Genomic DNA, 14,565 nt, shown 5'->3' on the forward strand with positions numbered 1-14,565 from the left:
GCAACCATTTTACCAACAACTATCTATTCCTCCTGTTACAAGTAAGATTGTCTTTATTTCCTTTCTGGACTTTTCATTGTCAATGTACAAAAATGCAATTGATTTAACTACATTTTGCTACTTTGATGACTTTAGGTTTTTTTTATTATTGGATATTATATTTTTCAGATGTTATTCCCTTACCCTATCCCCCCCTCCGCCCAGAAACCCCTTATCCCATCCCCCTCCTCCTGCTTCTATGATGATGTACCCCCACTCCCCCTCCCACCTCCCACCCTCGAATTCTCCCACCCTGGACCATCCAGCCTTCACAGGACCAAGGACCTCCTCTCCCACCTATGCCTGACAAGGCCATCCTCCCTTACATATACAGCTGGAGCTAAGGGTTCCTCCCTAAGTGCTCCCAGGCTGGTGGTTTAGAACCTGGGGGCTCTGGTTGGTTGGTATTTTTGCTCTCCTCATGGGGCCACAAACCCTTTCACCTCCTTCAGCCTTCTCTCTAACTCCTCCATTGGGAACCCATGATCAATTCAATGGTTAGCTGTGAGCATCCGCCTCTGTATATGTCAGACTCTGGCAGACCTCTAAGGAGACAGCTATATCAGTCTCTTGTCAGCATGCACTTCCTGACATCCATATCAGTGTCTACCTTTGGTGACTGCACATGGGATGGATACCCAGGTGGAATGGTCTCCAGACGGCCACTCCTTCATTTTAGTTTTAAGAGGTTTGTTTGTTTTGTTTTGTTTTGTTCTGGTTTTAAAAGACAGGCACTTACTATGTAGCCCTGGCTAGCTTGGAACTCAAATGTAGTCCAGTTACCTCCAAAGTGCTGGGATTAGATGCCATCACACCTGGCTTTAAAATTTTTCTGTGATCTTGTGTGTGTAAAGATTAATTATTTGTAAACACTGCTTTTCAATTGAGATTCCTAGGTTGAACTTTTTTTTAAACCATGTAAGAATACTGAATTCTGTTAAATATATCTTCTGTATCAATGGAGATAACCATGAAGGTCTCGTACCCACTACACCACTTCCTTCTTAAAATAAAGTAGTGTATTTTACAGATTGTTTTTCATATTTGAATCACATTTGCATTCTGGAAATAAATTCTACTTGTTGGTGGCATATAATCTATGCTACTAGATTTACCTTGCTAATATTTTGTTGTGGATTTTTATATTCAGGTTCATAAGAATTATTTATTATAGTTTTCTTACAGAGTAAATAATTTCTTTTCATCAATACATTTTTAAAAATTTATTTTGTTTTATGTGTATGGATATTTTGCCTGCACATATGTCTGTGTACCTGGCATATGCCCATGGAGGCCAGAAAAGGGCACTGGGTTCCCTGGGGCTGGAAGTACAGATGGTTGTGAGCCGCTATGTGGGTGCCGGGAATCAAACACAGGCTGTCTGGAAGAGGAGTAGCAAGTGCTCGTAACCACTGAGCCAGCTCTCCAGCCACATTCCACGTAATGAATGATGCTTATCTAGACTGTTAGCAACTCAAAGGTTGTTAACATATAGACCTAGAAGAATTTAGTCAAATTACAATGAAGAAAAGCCAAGATATTTATTTTATCCTTCATCTTATATATATTGCTAAATGAATACTATTATGTCAGAAGCCGTGGCAAAAACATAACACAAATAAAAACTTACCTAATCTGAAGATCCAGAATAATTTGTCTTTTGTCTACATTTTCAGTATAAACCTTAACACCATTGACTCTAAGGGGCTGAAACAAGAAATAGCTTAATTTACAACAGAAAAGGCTTAAAAGCAAACAAGCCCAACAATAAAGCAACAGACACAATAACGACAATTTAAGCATTAGACTACAAGTATAATTCTGGTTTTATAACACAGTCTAACTTTGACAATTCATTTAGCTTGTATTCTCAGTTTTCTATCTACATACATTTGCTTTTACTATGAAGTCCCCTTTACCCTTATCTCTTTTGATTTAATCTGATCCTTTTCTCCTTCTCTATCCTTAGTAATACTTTCCATTATTTAAAATTATTTTTAACAAGTTTTCAGTTTAAATTTTCCCAAAAATTGGACTTTTGAGTAAATAAAAAAGATAAGCACTTTTGAGTGTGGTACTGCAGGCCTATAACCACAACACTTAAGTAGCTGAAACATGGATTGCCAGTTCAAGACCAATCTTGGCTAAAAAGTGAGACTCAGCACTTGGGAGGGAGAGGCAGGCGGATTTCTGAGTTCGAGGCCAGCCTGGTCTACAGAGTGAGTTCCAGGACAACCAGGGCTACACAGAGAAAGAAACCCTGTCTCGAAAACAAAAACAAACAAACAAACAAACAAAAAAAAGTGAGACACTGTCTCAAAAGAATACCTAATATACGGTACAGATAATTGAACAGGCAACCACAAAAGACAGATCATAAAATACGTTGTATTTCTTTTTAACTAAGACTTATTTTTACTTATGTGCAAGCTGGGGCCATAAGAGAGTGTCAGATCTTCTGAGTTGGATCCATAGGTGACAGTAAACTAATTGTTATGGGTTCTAGGAATCAAACCTGGATCCTCTAGAAGAGCTCGGAATCACTGAAATATCTCCCTGGTCTACAAGCTGTATTGAAAGGACAGCCTGTCTGTCACAGCAAGACTGTCTCAAGAAGCCAAAAACTAGACATAGACATACAGAAAGAGAAGGAGAGGGAGAGAGAGAAAGACATAAAAGGAGAAGGGAATTAGTTGGAAGGAAAAAGTGGGTCAGCAGTAGTGGGAATAGGATAACCTTATGAGGGAATGAATATGGTACAGTACATGCATAAAATACAATACAAGCATGAAATGGTCAAAAAAATTAAAAAGTAATAGTACATATAAATGCAAAAAACTCAATGTTGTCTTAAAATAAATCATATGCTAGAACTTTTTATTTAATCAGCCTGATATAGATGTCTCCTCAGAGGTCTGCAAGAGTCTGACATATTCAGAGGCAGATGCTCACAGCTAGCCATTGAACTGATCATGAGGTTCTCAATGGAGGAGTTAGAGTGAAGACTGTTGGAGCTGAAAGGGTTTGTGGCCCCATGATGAGAGTAACAATACCAACCAACCAGAGCTCCCAGGGTCTAAACCACCAGCCTGGGAGCACTTAGGGAGGAATCCATGACTTCAGCTGTATATGTAAGGGTGGAGGGCCCTGCTCGGCATAGGTGGGAGAAGAGATCCTTGGTCTCATGAAGGCTGGACACCCCAGGGGGTGGGAATTTGAGGGTGGGGAGGTGGGAGTTGGGGGGTAGGTAGGAGTACATCCGCAGAGAAGCAGGAGGAGGGGTGAGGGGATAGGGGGTTCCTGGGTGGGTGGGGGATGGGGTAAGGGGATAACATATGAAATGTAAATAAAACATCCAATAAAAAAATTGTTTAAATGTATATGTATATATATACAGAGAAAGCACTTCTCTGTACACTAATACACACAGATGTATACATGATACATGTATACACACATACATACATACATACATACATACATACATTAAGGCTAGTAAACTGTATTTAAAATTGTCACTATTTAAAAGAAATCAAAACAGGGCTGGAAAAATGGCTCAGTAGTTAAGACCACTGTTGCTCTTCCAGAGGGCTTGACTTTGGTTCTTATTGCCCCCATTAGGCATTTGTACAAATGCCTGTAACTCTATCTCCAGGGGCTCTGATACCATCTTCTGGCCTCCACAAACACCTGCATGTATGTATAGCATATTCTCACACAGACACACATACACATAAATAAACAAAAATAAACATTGATTTTTAAAAAGTAAAAAAGAAACAACAAAATATAAAGAATAGCACAATGAGAGTGAGGCAACAATCCCACATCCCAAAAAGCAAGAAAAGTCAGACTATGCAGTTGGGAAGAAGAGTCTAAGAAATTTGTCGACTTTCTAATTGGTCTTCCTAATGGACAATTTCCTTCAGAGCCTTAGAGTGGTTACATGCATTCTCAGCAATCCTACTGTGTGCAAAAGGAAGGGTACTGAAGAAGGAGAGAACTGACCTGCTGACCCACATCCACTTTCGTGAAGCTGAAGGTGCTGAGGTGGGTATTTGCTCCACGCACAGCTGGCTCTATAGTTTCTCGAAAGAGCTTCTCAATAAACTGACAAATAAAGGGCCACATGTGCTTTACAGTCTGGAAGGAAAGGATCTCATGTTAGGTAGCTCCTGTGATATATGATACATAATGTAGCTGAGTCACTAAGAAAGATTAAATCATATAGTCTATCAGAGTCTGGCTTTGAAAACTAAAACAAAAGGAGAAATGGTCTTGTTATTCAAAAATCAGTCCTGCAAAATGTGTTCTAAACATTAAGCATTTACTTCAACAATAAACTACTTTTACTTAGCTATTCTGTCTAAACATGTCTGCACATCTAATAATCATTAAAAGTCCCATGGCTTCAAATGACTGTGGGAAAACTTAAGCTATAGATAGGTCTGGAATTGTGTCTCAGTGACTCACCTGCCTCTTGACAAGTGAGGCCCTCAGTTTGATCTCAATACCACAATAAAACTAAACTAAACCCAGCAAAAATGGCATGGACTTCAGTAACTACTCTTGCATTTTAATAACCACATATTAGCTTGTTCTATAGGGTGATTCCTTTCTAGCTAGGGTGATCACATTGCCTTAGAGATGATGAAAACACAAGGTAAGAGAGATTCAACCTAAAGCTTACTGAAACAAAAACATCCTCTAAAAGGTATTACAGACTGGTAATTTCTTAGGAGTTATTTTTCTTTTCATAATAATGTTTCCAGAATGATTGCTTGTGATTTCTATAAAGCAGATGTGAGCGGCCTCTATTCAAGAAAGAAAACATAAGACCAGATGGCAATGCCATGCAAGCACACACACGAATCTTCTGAGGTTGATGACACAACTTTGTTCTCCTTAAAGGAAAGTCAGACACTGCTTGCAACAGTCCTCTGGGGAGTGGAAGCCTGCTCATTGCAATCTGAACTCAATGCTAACACAAATTCCCAAATATGGGAAGATGGTCTCTGGCCCTCTAATTTCCACTGAATATTTGGAATATGCTAATCTTACCTTATTTAGCCATTCTGCTCTTTCAGTGTCTGGAAAATGAACCTGAGAGAGAAAACACACACACATGACTTAATGACTCCTGACAATCATAAACAAAATGACTAATAGGCTATTTTGTGTTTATATAAAAGTTCCTTAAAACACTCTGCTCTAATGCTTTGGCATAGTTTCAGAGAGGAGAAAGCGAAATGTGTGGTACACATTTGGAGGGAAAGGGTTGAGGGCCCACAGATATTACCAGAGCCTTCTCTGCCTTACACCACCAAAGTAGGTACTCCTTAGCATTTGAAACATCAGAGTATAGAAAAATGTCTGTTAAAATAATATTATCATTCCCATCATTCTGTTAGAAATCTAGACTCAGACTTCAAAATCCATCTCTCCTTTTTGTTTTCCCTTCTTAGCCCTAGCCAGATGACTTCTATATAAGGGTCACCTCCAACTCTCCTAAATGCATACTGTGATCATAGCTCTCCACAGGCAAGGCCTACATACTGGGAAAGTGATTGAAAACGCAAAAAGAAACCTATTTTAAAAATAGGTAAAGAATGTTTTCTCTGTTGTTGAAGCTAAAATAAAACATTTTTTGCAAAGGAAGCTAGGGCTGTGTTTGGCCACAAGGGAGCTTTCAAAGGAAGAGTACACAGGACACACATAGTTTGGATTTGAAGATACAGCAGATCACAAGAGACTTTGTACTGGAGACTGAGAAGATATGATGAATATAACTTTCCTTTTCTAAATTATAAAGAATCTAGTCTAATAACGCTGTCCTCTGGCTAAAGAAAGTGGACCAGAAGCTGAGCACTATGTAGTCACAAGGGGTGGCATGGGGCTTCCAAGGTTTCTGAGACCCAACTCTACTTCTCAAGTTTGATTATGAAAACAAACAACAGAAAATGAGGTCTGGCCAATCCCTGGACATAGGGTAGGTCATTATCAAGCCATTAATCACCAACAGCTTATACAGGCTCTCGTAAGTCCTGAGTGACTGACTGGCTGTTCCCCCTGGGGTCTCAGCAAGAGGAAAACAGGCAGGGGTAGTAAAGCTGGTAGTGTTTTGGCTTCCCTCTGTGCCTATAAACAAGCATAAATGGGCTTTATTTCCCTTGTCCTACACAATATGAAGAATATCTGGTTGAACCATGAAATATACTAGATAGAGTAAAAATAGTTACCTCTAAATTATATAAGCATAAATTCACTGGGGTGGGGTGGGGTGCAAAAGCCTTCCAAAATTGAGACAATGTCTTAGAAGTTGGGGAAGACAGCGTTCAACAAGCTAAACGGTCAAAGTCAGCAGACTGCTGTACATGTTTGCTTAACTCTAGATGCTATGCTCTGTCAAAGAGGCAAATTTTAACTAAGTCAACCAAGTGTACAAGAAAGGGCTGCATTTTCCATAAGGGACAGGATGAAAGTTCATGGTTACAATGAGGTGAGCAGACAGTCTTGTTAGATTTATCAAATTAGGTCACAAAATTAATTCATTTGCAAGAGGACATGTCATTTCTTTGCCTTACTTTGAAGTAGTTTAGTAGTCAAATCAAGATCGGGACAGTGAGTGGCAGGCAGAGCACTAAAGCAGGTATTTAGATCCTTCTAATTTATTGTGAGGCTCTCTCCCATTCTACATTTTCTCTCTAAACCAACCAACCACTGGAGGCAACAGATAGATCAAAAGGCAAGTATTAAGTATCTTCTGTCCGCTGACAAAGAAATTTCTGCAGTGTAGATATACCCTACTTTCTGTAATTTCAGAGTGACTACCACATTGACATTTCTGTAGGGTCTAACTCCTGAATATACTTGCCCTTTGATGTCTGATTGTCCTCACCTGCTTCGCCCAAAGGCCTCTCCTTGCCTGGCCTCCCAACTACTAAATTTAGCTAACAGAACAATATTCTAGAAAACAGGAACTTCCTTTTCAAGTCACCTTACTGAAGACTTTGAGTGCCTGAGTGTTTATCAAGTAATTTTAACTTCCTTAGCTTGAGCTTCAAAGGCAGTGCAGTCACATCTTCTCTGGGTCACAGCTCAAAGACCCCACCTTCATTATATCCTGTTGAGTACAGCCTGAGCAGCCATGGCTGTGGACATGGAATGATGCTCTTTCTCACCTTCTTCTGCCAGCCCTTCCTTAAGAACCAGCTCACTTTAGTTTTGGTCAGCTTCCCACACAACACCTTACCACTTAAAGACCAATCAATCCTCCACTGACAGTGCTGCAATTCTCTGTATGTCAGCATTTGTCACAACATGACAGACAATACATTACACTAAATCATATTTGTAAATACCATCAAGTGAACTTCTGGCTTCCAGTAATGTCTTCGAAAAGTTTAAAGGACTATGTCCTGTAATACAAGCTACAGGCAGATTTCCAACCAATAAAAAGTGATTAATAGGGGCCATGGAATCTTAAAATACTGTTCGTGTTTATATATGTATGTGTTTATATTTGTGTCTCTGTACATATGTGTAAATATGTAAATACATAAAATATATGTAAATATATGCATAGAGCACAAAAATAGGTACTGAACCAGGAACAAGTCTCTGTGGCTGACCTGGAAAAGGAACGAAGAATATGGACAAATCAGAAGATATGCTCTGGCTGTGATAAGCAGGGCTGGTTTTACTTTACAGGCAATAGTTCATTATCCAAATGCTTGACAGGGAAATGTGTGAAAGGAGATTCTCTGCTGTGCTCATCTTCCTGGAAGTAACAGAACCACCTGCTCAAAGGAGCCTGCAACAAGCAAGCTGACCCACAATGCTAGCTAGCGTTTACTTGAGATTACTGCAAAGGCACTCAATCATTCTGAGGTTTTAATTAACAAGCCAGTACTTCAAATTATCAAAGAAATAAGAAAGGGAATATATCGAATTTAAAGAAAGTAAATCTGATTCTTAATTTTAAATTCTCTTCACTAACTTTAAAACCTGTTTCTAATACATATTCATAGACATTTGTTTGTTCCACACAAAACAGAATTTAAAGCAGCAAAACCACAAGGGGAGGGATCCACTGAGAGATACAGAGATGACATAAAGTATGTCACCAAGTCATACGAAATGCACAAACACAGAATAAGTGAGCTGATACTCCAAGTAAAAAGTGAAAAGTTAAAAAATTTTCAAATCACAAAGTTACTTAATTTTAAAGTTTCAATTATAAAATAGAACTTTTATATTATCTCTGTGAAACAATAATCATTGTAATATTACCCATGTTTCTCTTATATCTAAGAGTTGACATCACTCAAAAAAATCTTTTAATGCTAGGTTTAAAAGACTAAAAGCTTATTTTGGATTCTAATATGCTATTCATATTACCAAGTTGTTTTATGTAGATAAACTAAACCAAATACACAAAAACTGAACATGTTAACTGCAGCCAGGAGCTCTAATTAGAATACCTAATTTAATGCTTACAAAGAAAGACTAAATGACTGAGGACAAAAATTTCAGATGCAGAGGACCCTTAGGTCCTTCAATCAAATAAATTTATAGTCAAATTTTTCTAATTATTTTCTCATTTTTGAACATTAACAATGTAATTTTGAATAATATTTAGAACTAAAATGTTTTCTTCAAAAACTCCCCTTAAAAGCCAACGTTAATAATCAGTATTTGCATAGGACAGCATACAATTTCCATCCCCTAAACACATATAGAAGCAATTATAACGCAAATGGCACAGCAAGTCCTTTCCTGGGAAAGCAAGGTAAGGATATGCTGTAAGATCCATTGGTATCAGTGGGGTTGCAGCACACAGTATAAATCAGTCCCATCGTCTCACTTGTTTAAAAAACTCTGGATTAAGTCCCAAGAGAAAATATTAAAATATATGCATATTTAATTCTGTTATTGCTGAACCTATTGATTTGGTACCTATAAATAATTAAAAATCTAAATAAAATTATCATTTTACTAACCAAATGCCATTAACCCAATGGTAAATTGTCCAAACTACTTTACTCATATTCCTCATTTCGAGGATGAGGACTGCCAAGTATCTGGCATAGCAGCTGGGTTTAGGGCAGCACCAGGCACCAGCCTGACTATGAGCAGGGCCCTCTGTTCACACTTCAACTGCTCTATCTCCAGCCCTAGCACACAACTGGGTGACAAGTTCACACACTGTCTGTGCCAATTAGTTTTTAAGACCAACTTGACTGACACAAGCTGGAGTTACCCGAGAGGAAAGAACCCCTATTAAGAGACTGCCTCACATAACAGGGTTATAAGCAGGCATATAAGACATTTTCTTAATTAGTGACTGATGAGGGAGGATGTAGCCCATTGTGTGTAGTGCCATTCCCGGGCTGGTGGCCCTGGTTCTATAAGAAAGCAGGTTGAACAAACCATGAACAGCAAGCCAGTAAGAGTGCCCCTCCATGGCCTCTACATTAGCTTCTGCCTTCAGGATCCTGTCCTGTCCAAGTTCCTGTCTTGATGTTCTCAGATGATGAACTGTGATGTGGAAGCATATGCAAAATAAACCCTTTCCTCCCATGTTGCTTTTAGTCATGGACTTTCATCACAGCAATAGCAACCCTAACTAAGACACCACTTTAATGCAATAACCATCCCATAGCATATGGAAGATCCAACTAAAGTATGCAAACAGATTTAAGCAAGTAATTTTGTTTCCCTGCCCTCCTAGCATAGTCTTCAAAACAGGTTAGTAGATGAGTAACTTAGTCTGGGTTATATTGTTACAACAAAACAGTCTGCTTTTTTTATAGATTCCAGCACCACCAGCCCAGAGATGGCACCACCCACAATGGACTGAGCCCTCCCTCACTGATTACAGTCTTTACAAATTAAAATTTTAGACTCTTTAAAATATCCAATCTCTCTAAAAATCCAAAATCTCTTTTAAAAGTTCAAGGCTTTTCGGCTGTGGGCTCCTATAAGAAATCAAAATTAGATTAAATACCTTTTTCAAGAGAGAAGAACTAGGGCATAGTCACAATCTGAACCAAGCAAAACTAAACAACAGTATAAATAACTGAGTGTCCAATGTCTAGAATTCACACGTGATCCTCTGGGATCCTCCAAAGGGCCTGGGTCACTTCTCCAGCTCTGCCCTTCTGTAGCACACACAGCTGGTCTTCTATGTTCTGGCTGGCTCGACTCCACTGCTGCTGCTGTTCGTGGTAGTCGTCCTATGGTACTGGCATTTCCAAAACTGCTGAGGTCTTCTGCTACAACTGAACTGCACTTTTACCAATCACCTCTCATGGCTATCATCATGGTGCCTTGCCTCAACTTCTCTACATAACCCCTTCACTCCTGGGCCTTCAACTGCCACTGAAGCTGCACCTTCAACAATGGCCTCTCCTGGCCTCTCAGAGTGCCCAGTGTTGAAGATTGGTGCTAATGCTTTGAATCTACATGTCCAGACGCTGAAGGACCTTGTCCCCAACTGGCTCTCGATCTATCAATAAAGATGCCAGTGGTCAATGGTTGGGCATGGGGCAAGAGCAGGGAGAATCATCAGCCCTGGGAGAACAAGGGGACACAATAGTGGCAAGAGATAAAGCCAAACGGCCATGTGTGTTTTCGGGGAAATGGCCAGTGACCACTTCCCCAATTGAGGTGGGTGGCAGGGGGGAGGTTTAGGAGTGCCCAGCCTATGAGGTAGCCAAAGCATTTTAAAGTAACTGGTGTGTGTGTATTCCATTCAAGGAATCAAGATAGCTCCTGAGTGGGTGTGTGTGTGCGACCAGCTAGGAGCACAAAGCAGTGCATCCAAAAACTCGCCCACAACAGGCAAGCCTCAGATACTCTCTATGATCCATTCATGCCTTCAAAACCCTTCAAATCCAGTACCACCAGAGTGACACTTACAGTACTAAGTCTGGCTGCCAACACAAGATACAAACTTAGCTCTCTCTGTTCTTTCAGAAAACACTTCCCAGAAGATTTCACCTCAGTGATGCTGGCCTCTTCTTAATCAGTGCTAATTTCTTAGCTCCAGCTCACCAGTATCAATTGTCCCAGGAACGTAAAAGTTTCACTTTAGAAGTTCTTGGTATCTCAACAGCTTTTCTAGCCTGAAGTTCCAAAGTCCTTCTACAATCATCCCACAAACATGGTCAGGCCTGTCACAGTAATACCCTGCTATGCTGGTGCCAACTTGTTTTAGTCAGGGTTTTATTGCTCGGCAAAACACTAGGGCCACAGCCCCGAGATGACACCACCCACAATGGGCTGAGCCCTCCCTCATTAATCACTAATTAAGAAAATGCATTTCAGTTAGATCTCATGGCGGCATCTCCTCAACTGAGGGTCCTTCCTTTCTCATGACTAACCTGTGTCAAGTTGACAGACAAAAACAGCCTGTACAATGAGACAAGCAAGGTCAACAGAACCATGAGTTTTTAAAAAAGACCCCAAGACTCCTGTTTTTTTTTCTTAATATTTTTATTTATGTGTATATATTGTGTCTGTAATATGCTATGTGTGTAGAGATCTATGGAGATCAGAAAAAGCTGAAGTTACAGGCAACTGGGAGTCATCCCATGTGGGAACCAAACTCGGGTCCTCTACAAGAGCAGCAAGTGCACTTAACTTCTATCTCCCTAGTCCTCAAGACTCCTCATCTTTCATAGATACAACATAAAAGAGTACTTTAGGTCAATGGATACCTGCGTTTTAAGATACCTGTACCTTACTAAGTATACGATACATCTTTCAGGAAATCTATAATCATGGAAGTATACTTGCATTTAGAAGCACACTGTATACTTCAGGCTCATTCCAACAAGGCCTAGACACAGAGAGTTTAGTTTGATAAGATGCTAACTAGAAATTTTTTAATATTTTAAATAGTTAATAAATTTTGCCTGCATATAAACTAGTCTTAAAATCTATGCAAATTTAAGGGATGCTTAAAGAAAGTTAAAAATGCCCAAAATATTTATCTACATAACAAAGCAGCCTAGAGGAGTGGAGTTTGGTGTCTCACACCAGTAATTCCAGCAATGAGGAGGCCAAGACAGAAAGGCTGCTCAAGAACCACTGTTGGAACTATTAAAGAAGATGAGAGGTCAAGCTACCAGTGGAGGCATAGGAAATCTTCCTTCCTTTGCTTTCTCAGCTGGCATACAAGCAACCCAACCCAACGTCTGCATTTCTCTTCCCTGTGCTTTCCAGGTGCAAAAGATGTAAGAAGCCATGTGCATCTCTGTACGTCCTGTGGGATGCACCAGACAGGAAAAGAAACAGAGATCTAGGGCCTGGAGAAAAACAGCAAACACACAAGCAGACAAAATATCCATACACATAAAATGCATAAATAATCTTTTTAAATCTACAAGGTTATAATTTTGTTAGTGGTTTGTGTCATGGTAATGTAGACTTTGGTCACTATAAGCATGTAACCTGACACACTAAATATCCTTCTCAGACTGTTTCCAAACCAAAACATTCAAAATGCTCTCCTTGGTGCTTAGCTACTTAGGAGAAATTTCACTAAGGCATATGAAACAGCATTAACACCTCTCAAGTCTTTATCTGAGACATAGGTGACCACAATCACTCTATTATATTCTCACGAAGTGGGGCTGACAGAGTTAAGGTAAAAATTTGACTTTCCTATCTTACTGTAAACTGCAAAGGTCTGAATCAAGAACTTGCTTAAGAAGGCCGGCAGGCTGAGCTTGGGAGGAAGGTGTAGTTCTGACTCCTGATAGCTGAAGGAGGAACAGGAGGTAACAGAGAGAAGTGTGTCCAAAGCCATTTGCCTAAGAAGTATTCGTCTTTGATAATTCACTGTCTTTGTTATATTTTGTTATATGAATGACAGATACCTATTTTTAGAAAACAGAGTAGAATATAATTTTAAACTAGGTGACTCCTAGTATAGTTTTACAAGATATATAAAATATCTGAGAGCCAATTATATTCAGGGGGAAGGCTCTCACTATATAGCTCAGGCTGACTCAAACTTGTGATCCAACTGCTTTAGTTTCTAAGTGCTGGATTATAAGTGTGTGCCAACATGCTTGGGTGAAAACCAACTCTTCTATTTTTGTAATAGATAGAACACTGAATTTCATATGTACATCTGGCATACATAATTCATACAACTGCTTGTTTTTAAGGAATTTTATGTTTCATCATATGTATGGCATGACGGCAAAATCTAAGCCAGGACTGATAATATTCAATGGTAGAATCAACACAGTGACAGTTTATAGCCAAGGGTACCAACTCAACCATTTAATGATGTGCTCAACGCCTCACATGTAAACACATGTACAAGAGTCACTTTTTTTTTTAAAGTTAAAGCATATTTTAACAAAATTTTCAAAATCTTTAGACATCCTTTTGTCACTACTAACAGAAAGTCACACAGTTATTTGATAATCTTGATTTAAACTGGGATTTTGGCATCAGCTACATAAATATCACATGTTAAAATGAGTCCAAAAATAGTAAGCCTATCTTCAACACAGAAAATCTGGTTGGTTTTTAAAAATCCAAATCCAATAGTGCTAGGCAACTGGACATACTTACGTTTTGACTAGAAAGAATCAGAAGATGGATATGCAATTGTAGCACCACACATTTTCTTTGTAATAAACTCAGCTTTGTCATTAATATGTATGTAGGATTATGAAAATGGGATTAAGATCCTCTAGAATTAAGGTAAGCAACAAGAAAACATAGCAGTGTCCCAGTCAGAAATCACATCAAGGTTAAGTTCCACAGGAGCTAGAATCTGATAGCTCAGTGGTTAATAGCACTGGTTCATCTTCTAGAGAACTTGGGTTTGATTGCCAGCACCCACATAGAGTGGCCCAATACTGTACCTCCAGTTTCAGGGAACTGATAGCCCCTTCTGACCTCTACAGATACCCACATACACTGTGATGTACAGATTCACAGATGTACACATAAGTGTATAAATAAAAATGACCTTAAAAAAATAGGAGGTGAGTGAGATGGCATATGTTTTTAATCCCAGTACTCAGGACGCAGAGGCACGTGGATCTCTTAAGAGTCCAAGGCCAGCCTGTTCTACATAGTAAAGTCCAGGACAGCCAGGGTAAAGAGCGAGATCCTGTCTCAAAAACCAAAGACTAACAACAACAACAACAACAAAAGGAATACTAAATAATGACCAAAGTTTAACTTCAGGAAAAAAACAATAAAAGTTTATGTATCTCTTGACCAATTTCTTAATTTGTTTCAATTTTTACTGAAAATTGGTAGTCTACTCATTATGCATGCATAATTGCATATAGAAACCAGAATTAGATCATAAGAGCATTGCAACAGAATTGAAAAATAGATACTTAGCTTTTGTTGCTAGTCCCTGACAGCTCCTAAATCCCATAAAATGTTCTGGGTGGTATTTCATAAACAGAAGCATCTTCTGTTCTAATTGAGTGGTATGGTAATTTAACTGAGACTCGCCCCCATTGGCTCATATATTTAAATACT

At 39.1% G+C, this 14,565-nt stretch overlaps 1 protein-coding gene across 2 annotated transcripts in view; it reads right to left on the reverse strand.

The window, feature by feature from the left end:
* Positions 1-14,565, reverse strand: part of Esyt2 (extended synaptotagmin 2) — a 90,211-nt gene that overhangs the window by 50,180 nt on the left and 25,466 nt on the right. For both annotated transcript variants that reach the window (XM_028773184.1, XM_028773183.1), the window contains exons 2-4: positions 5,101-5,142; positions 4,048-4,182; positions 1,670-1,746 (exon numbers count right to left, since the gene is read on the reverse strand). In XM_028773184.1, coding sequence (XP_028629017.1) covers positions 1,670-1,746; positions 4,048-4,182; positions 5,101-5,142 — 254 coding nt within the window. The remainder of the gene's footprint in view (positions 1-1,669; positions 1,747-4,047; positions 4,183-5,100; positions 5,143-14,565) is intronic.

This window comes from Grammomys surdaster, unplaced genomic scaffold (assembly GCF_004785775.1).
Source record: "Grammomys surdaster isolate TR1022 unplaced genomic scaffold, NIH_TR_1.0 223, whole genome shotgun sequence".
Lineage (NCBI taxonomy): Eukaryota > Metazoa > Chordata > Mammalia > Rodentia > Muridae > Grammomys > Grammomys surdaster.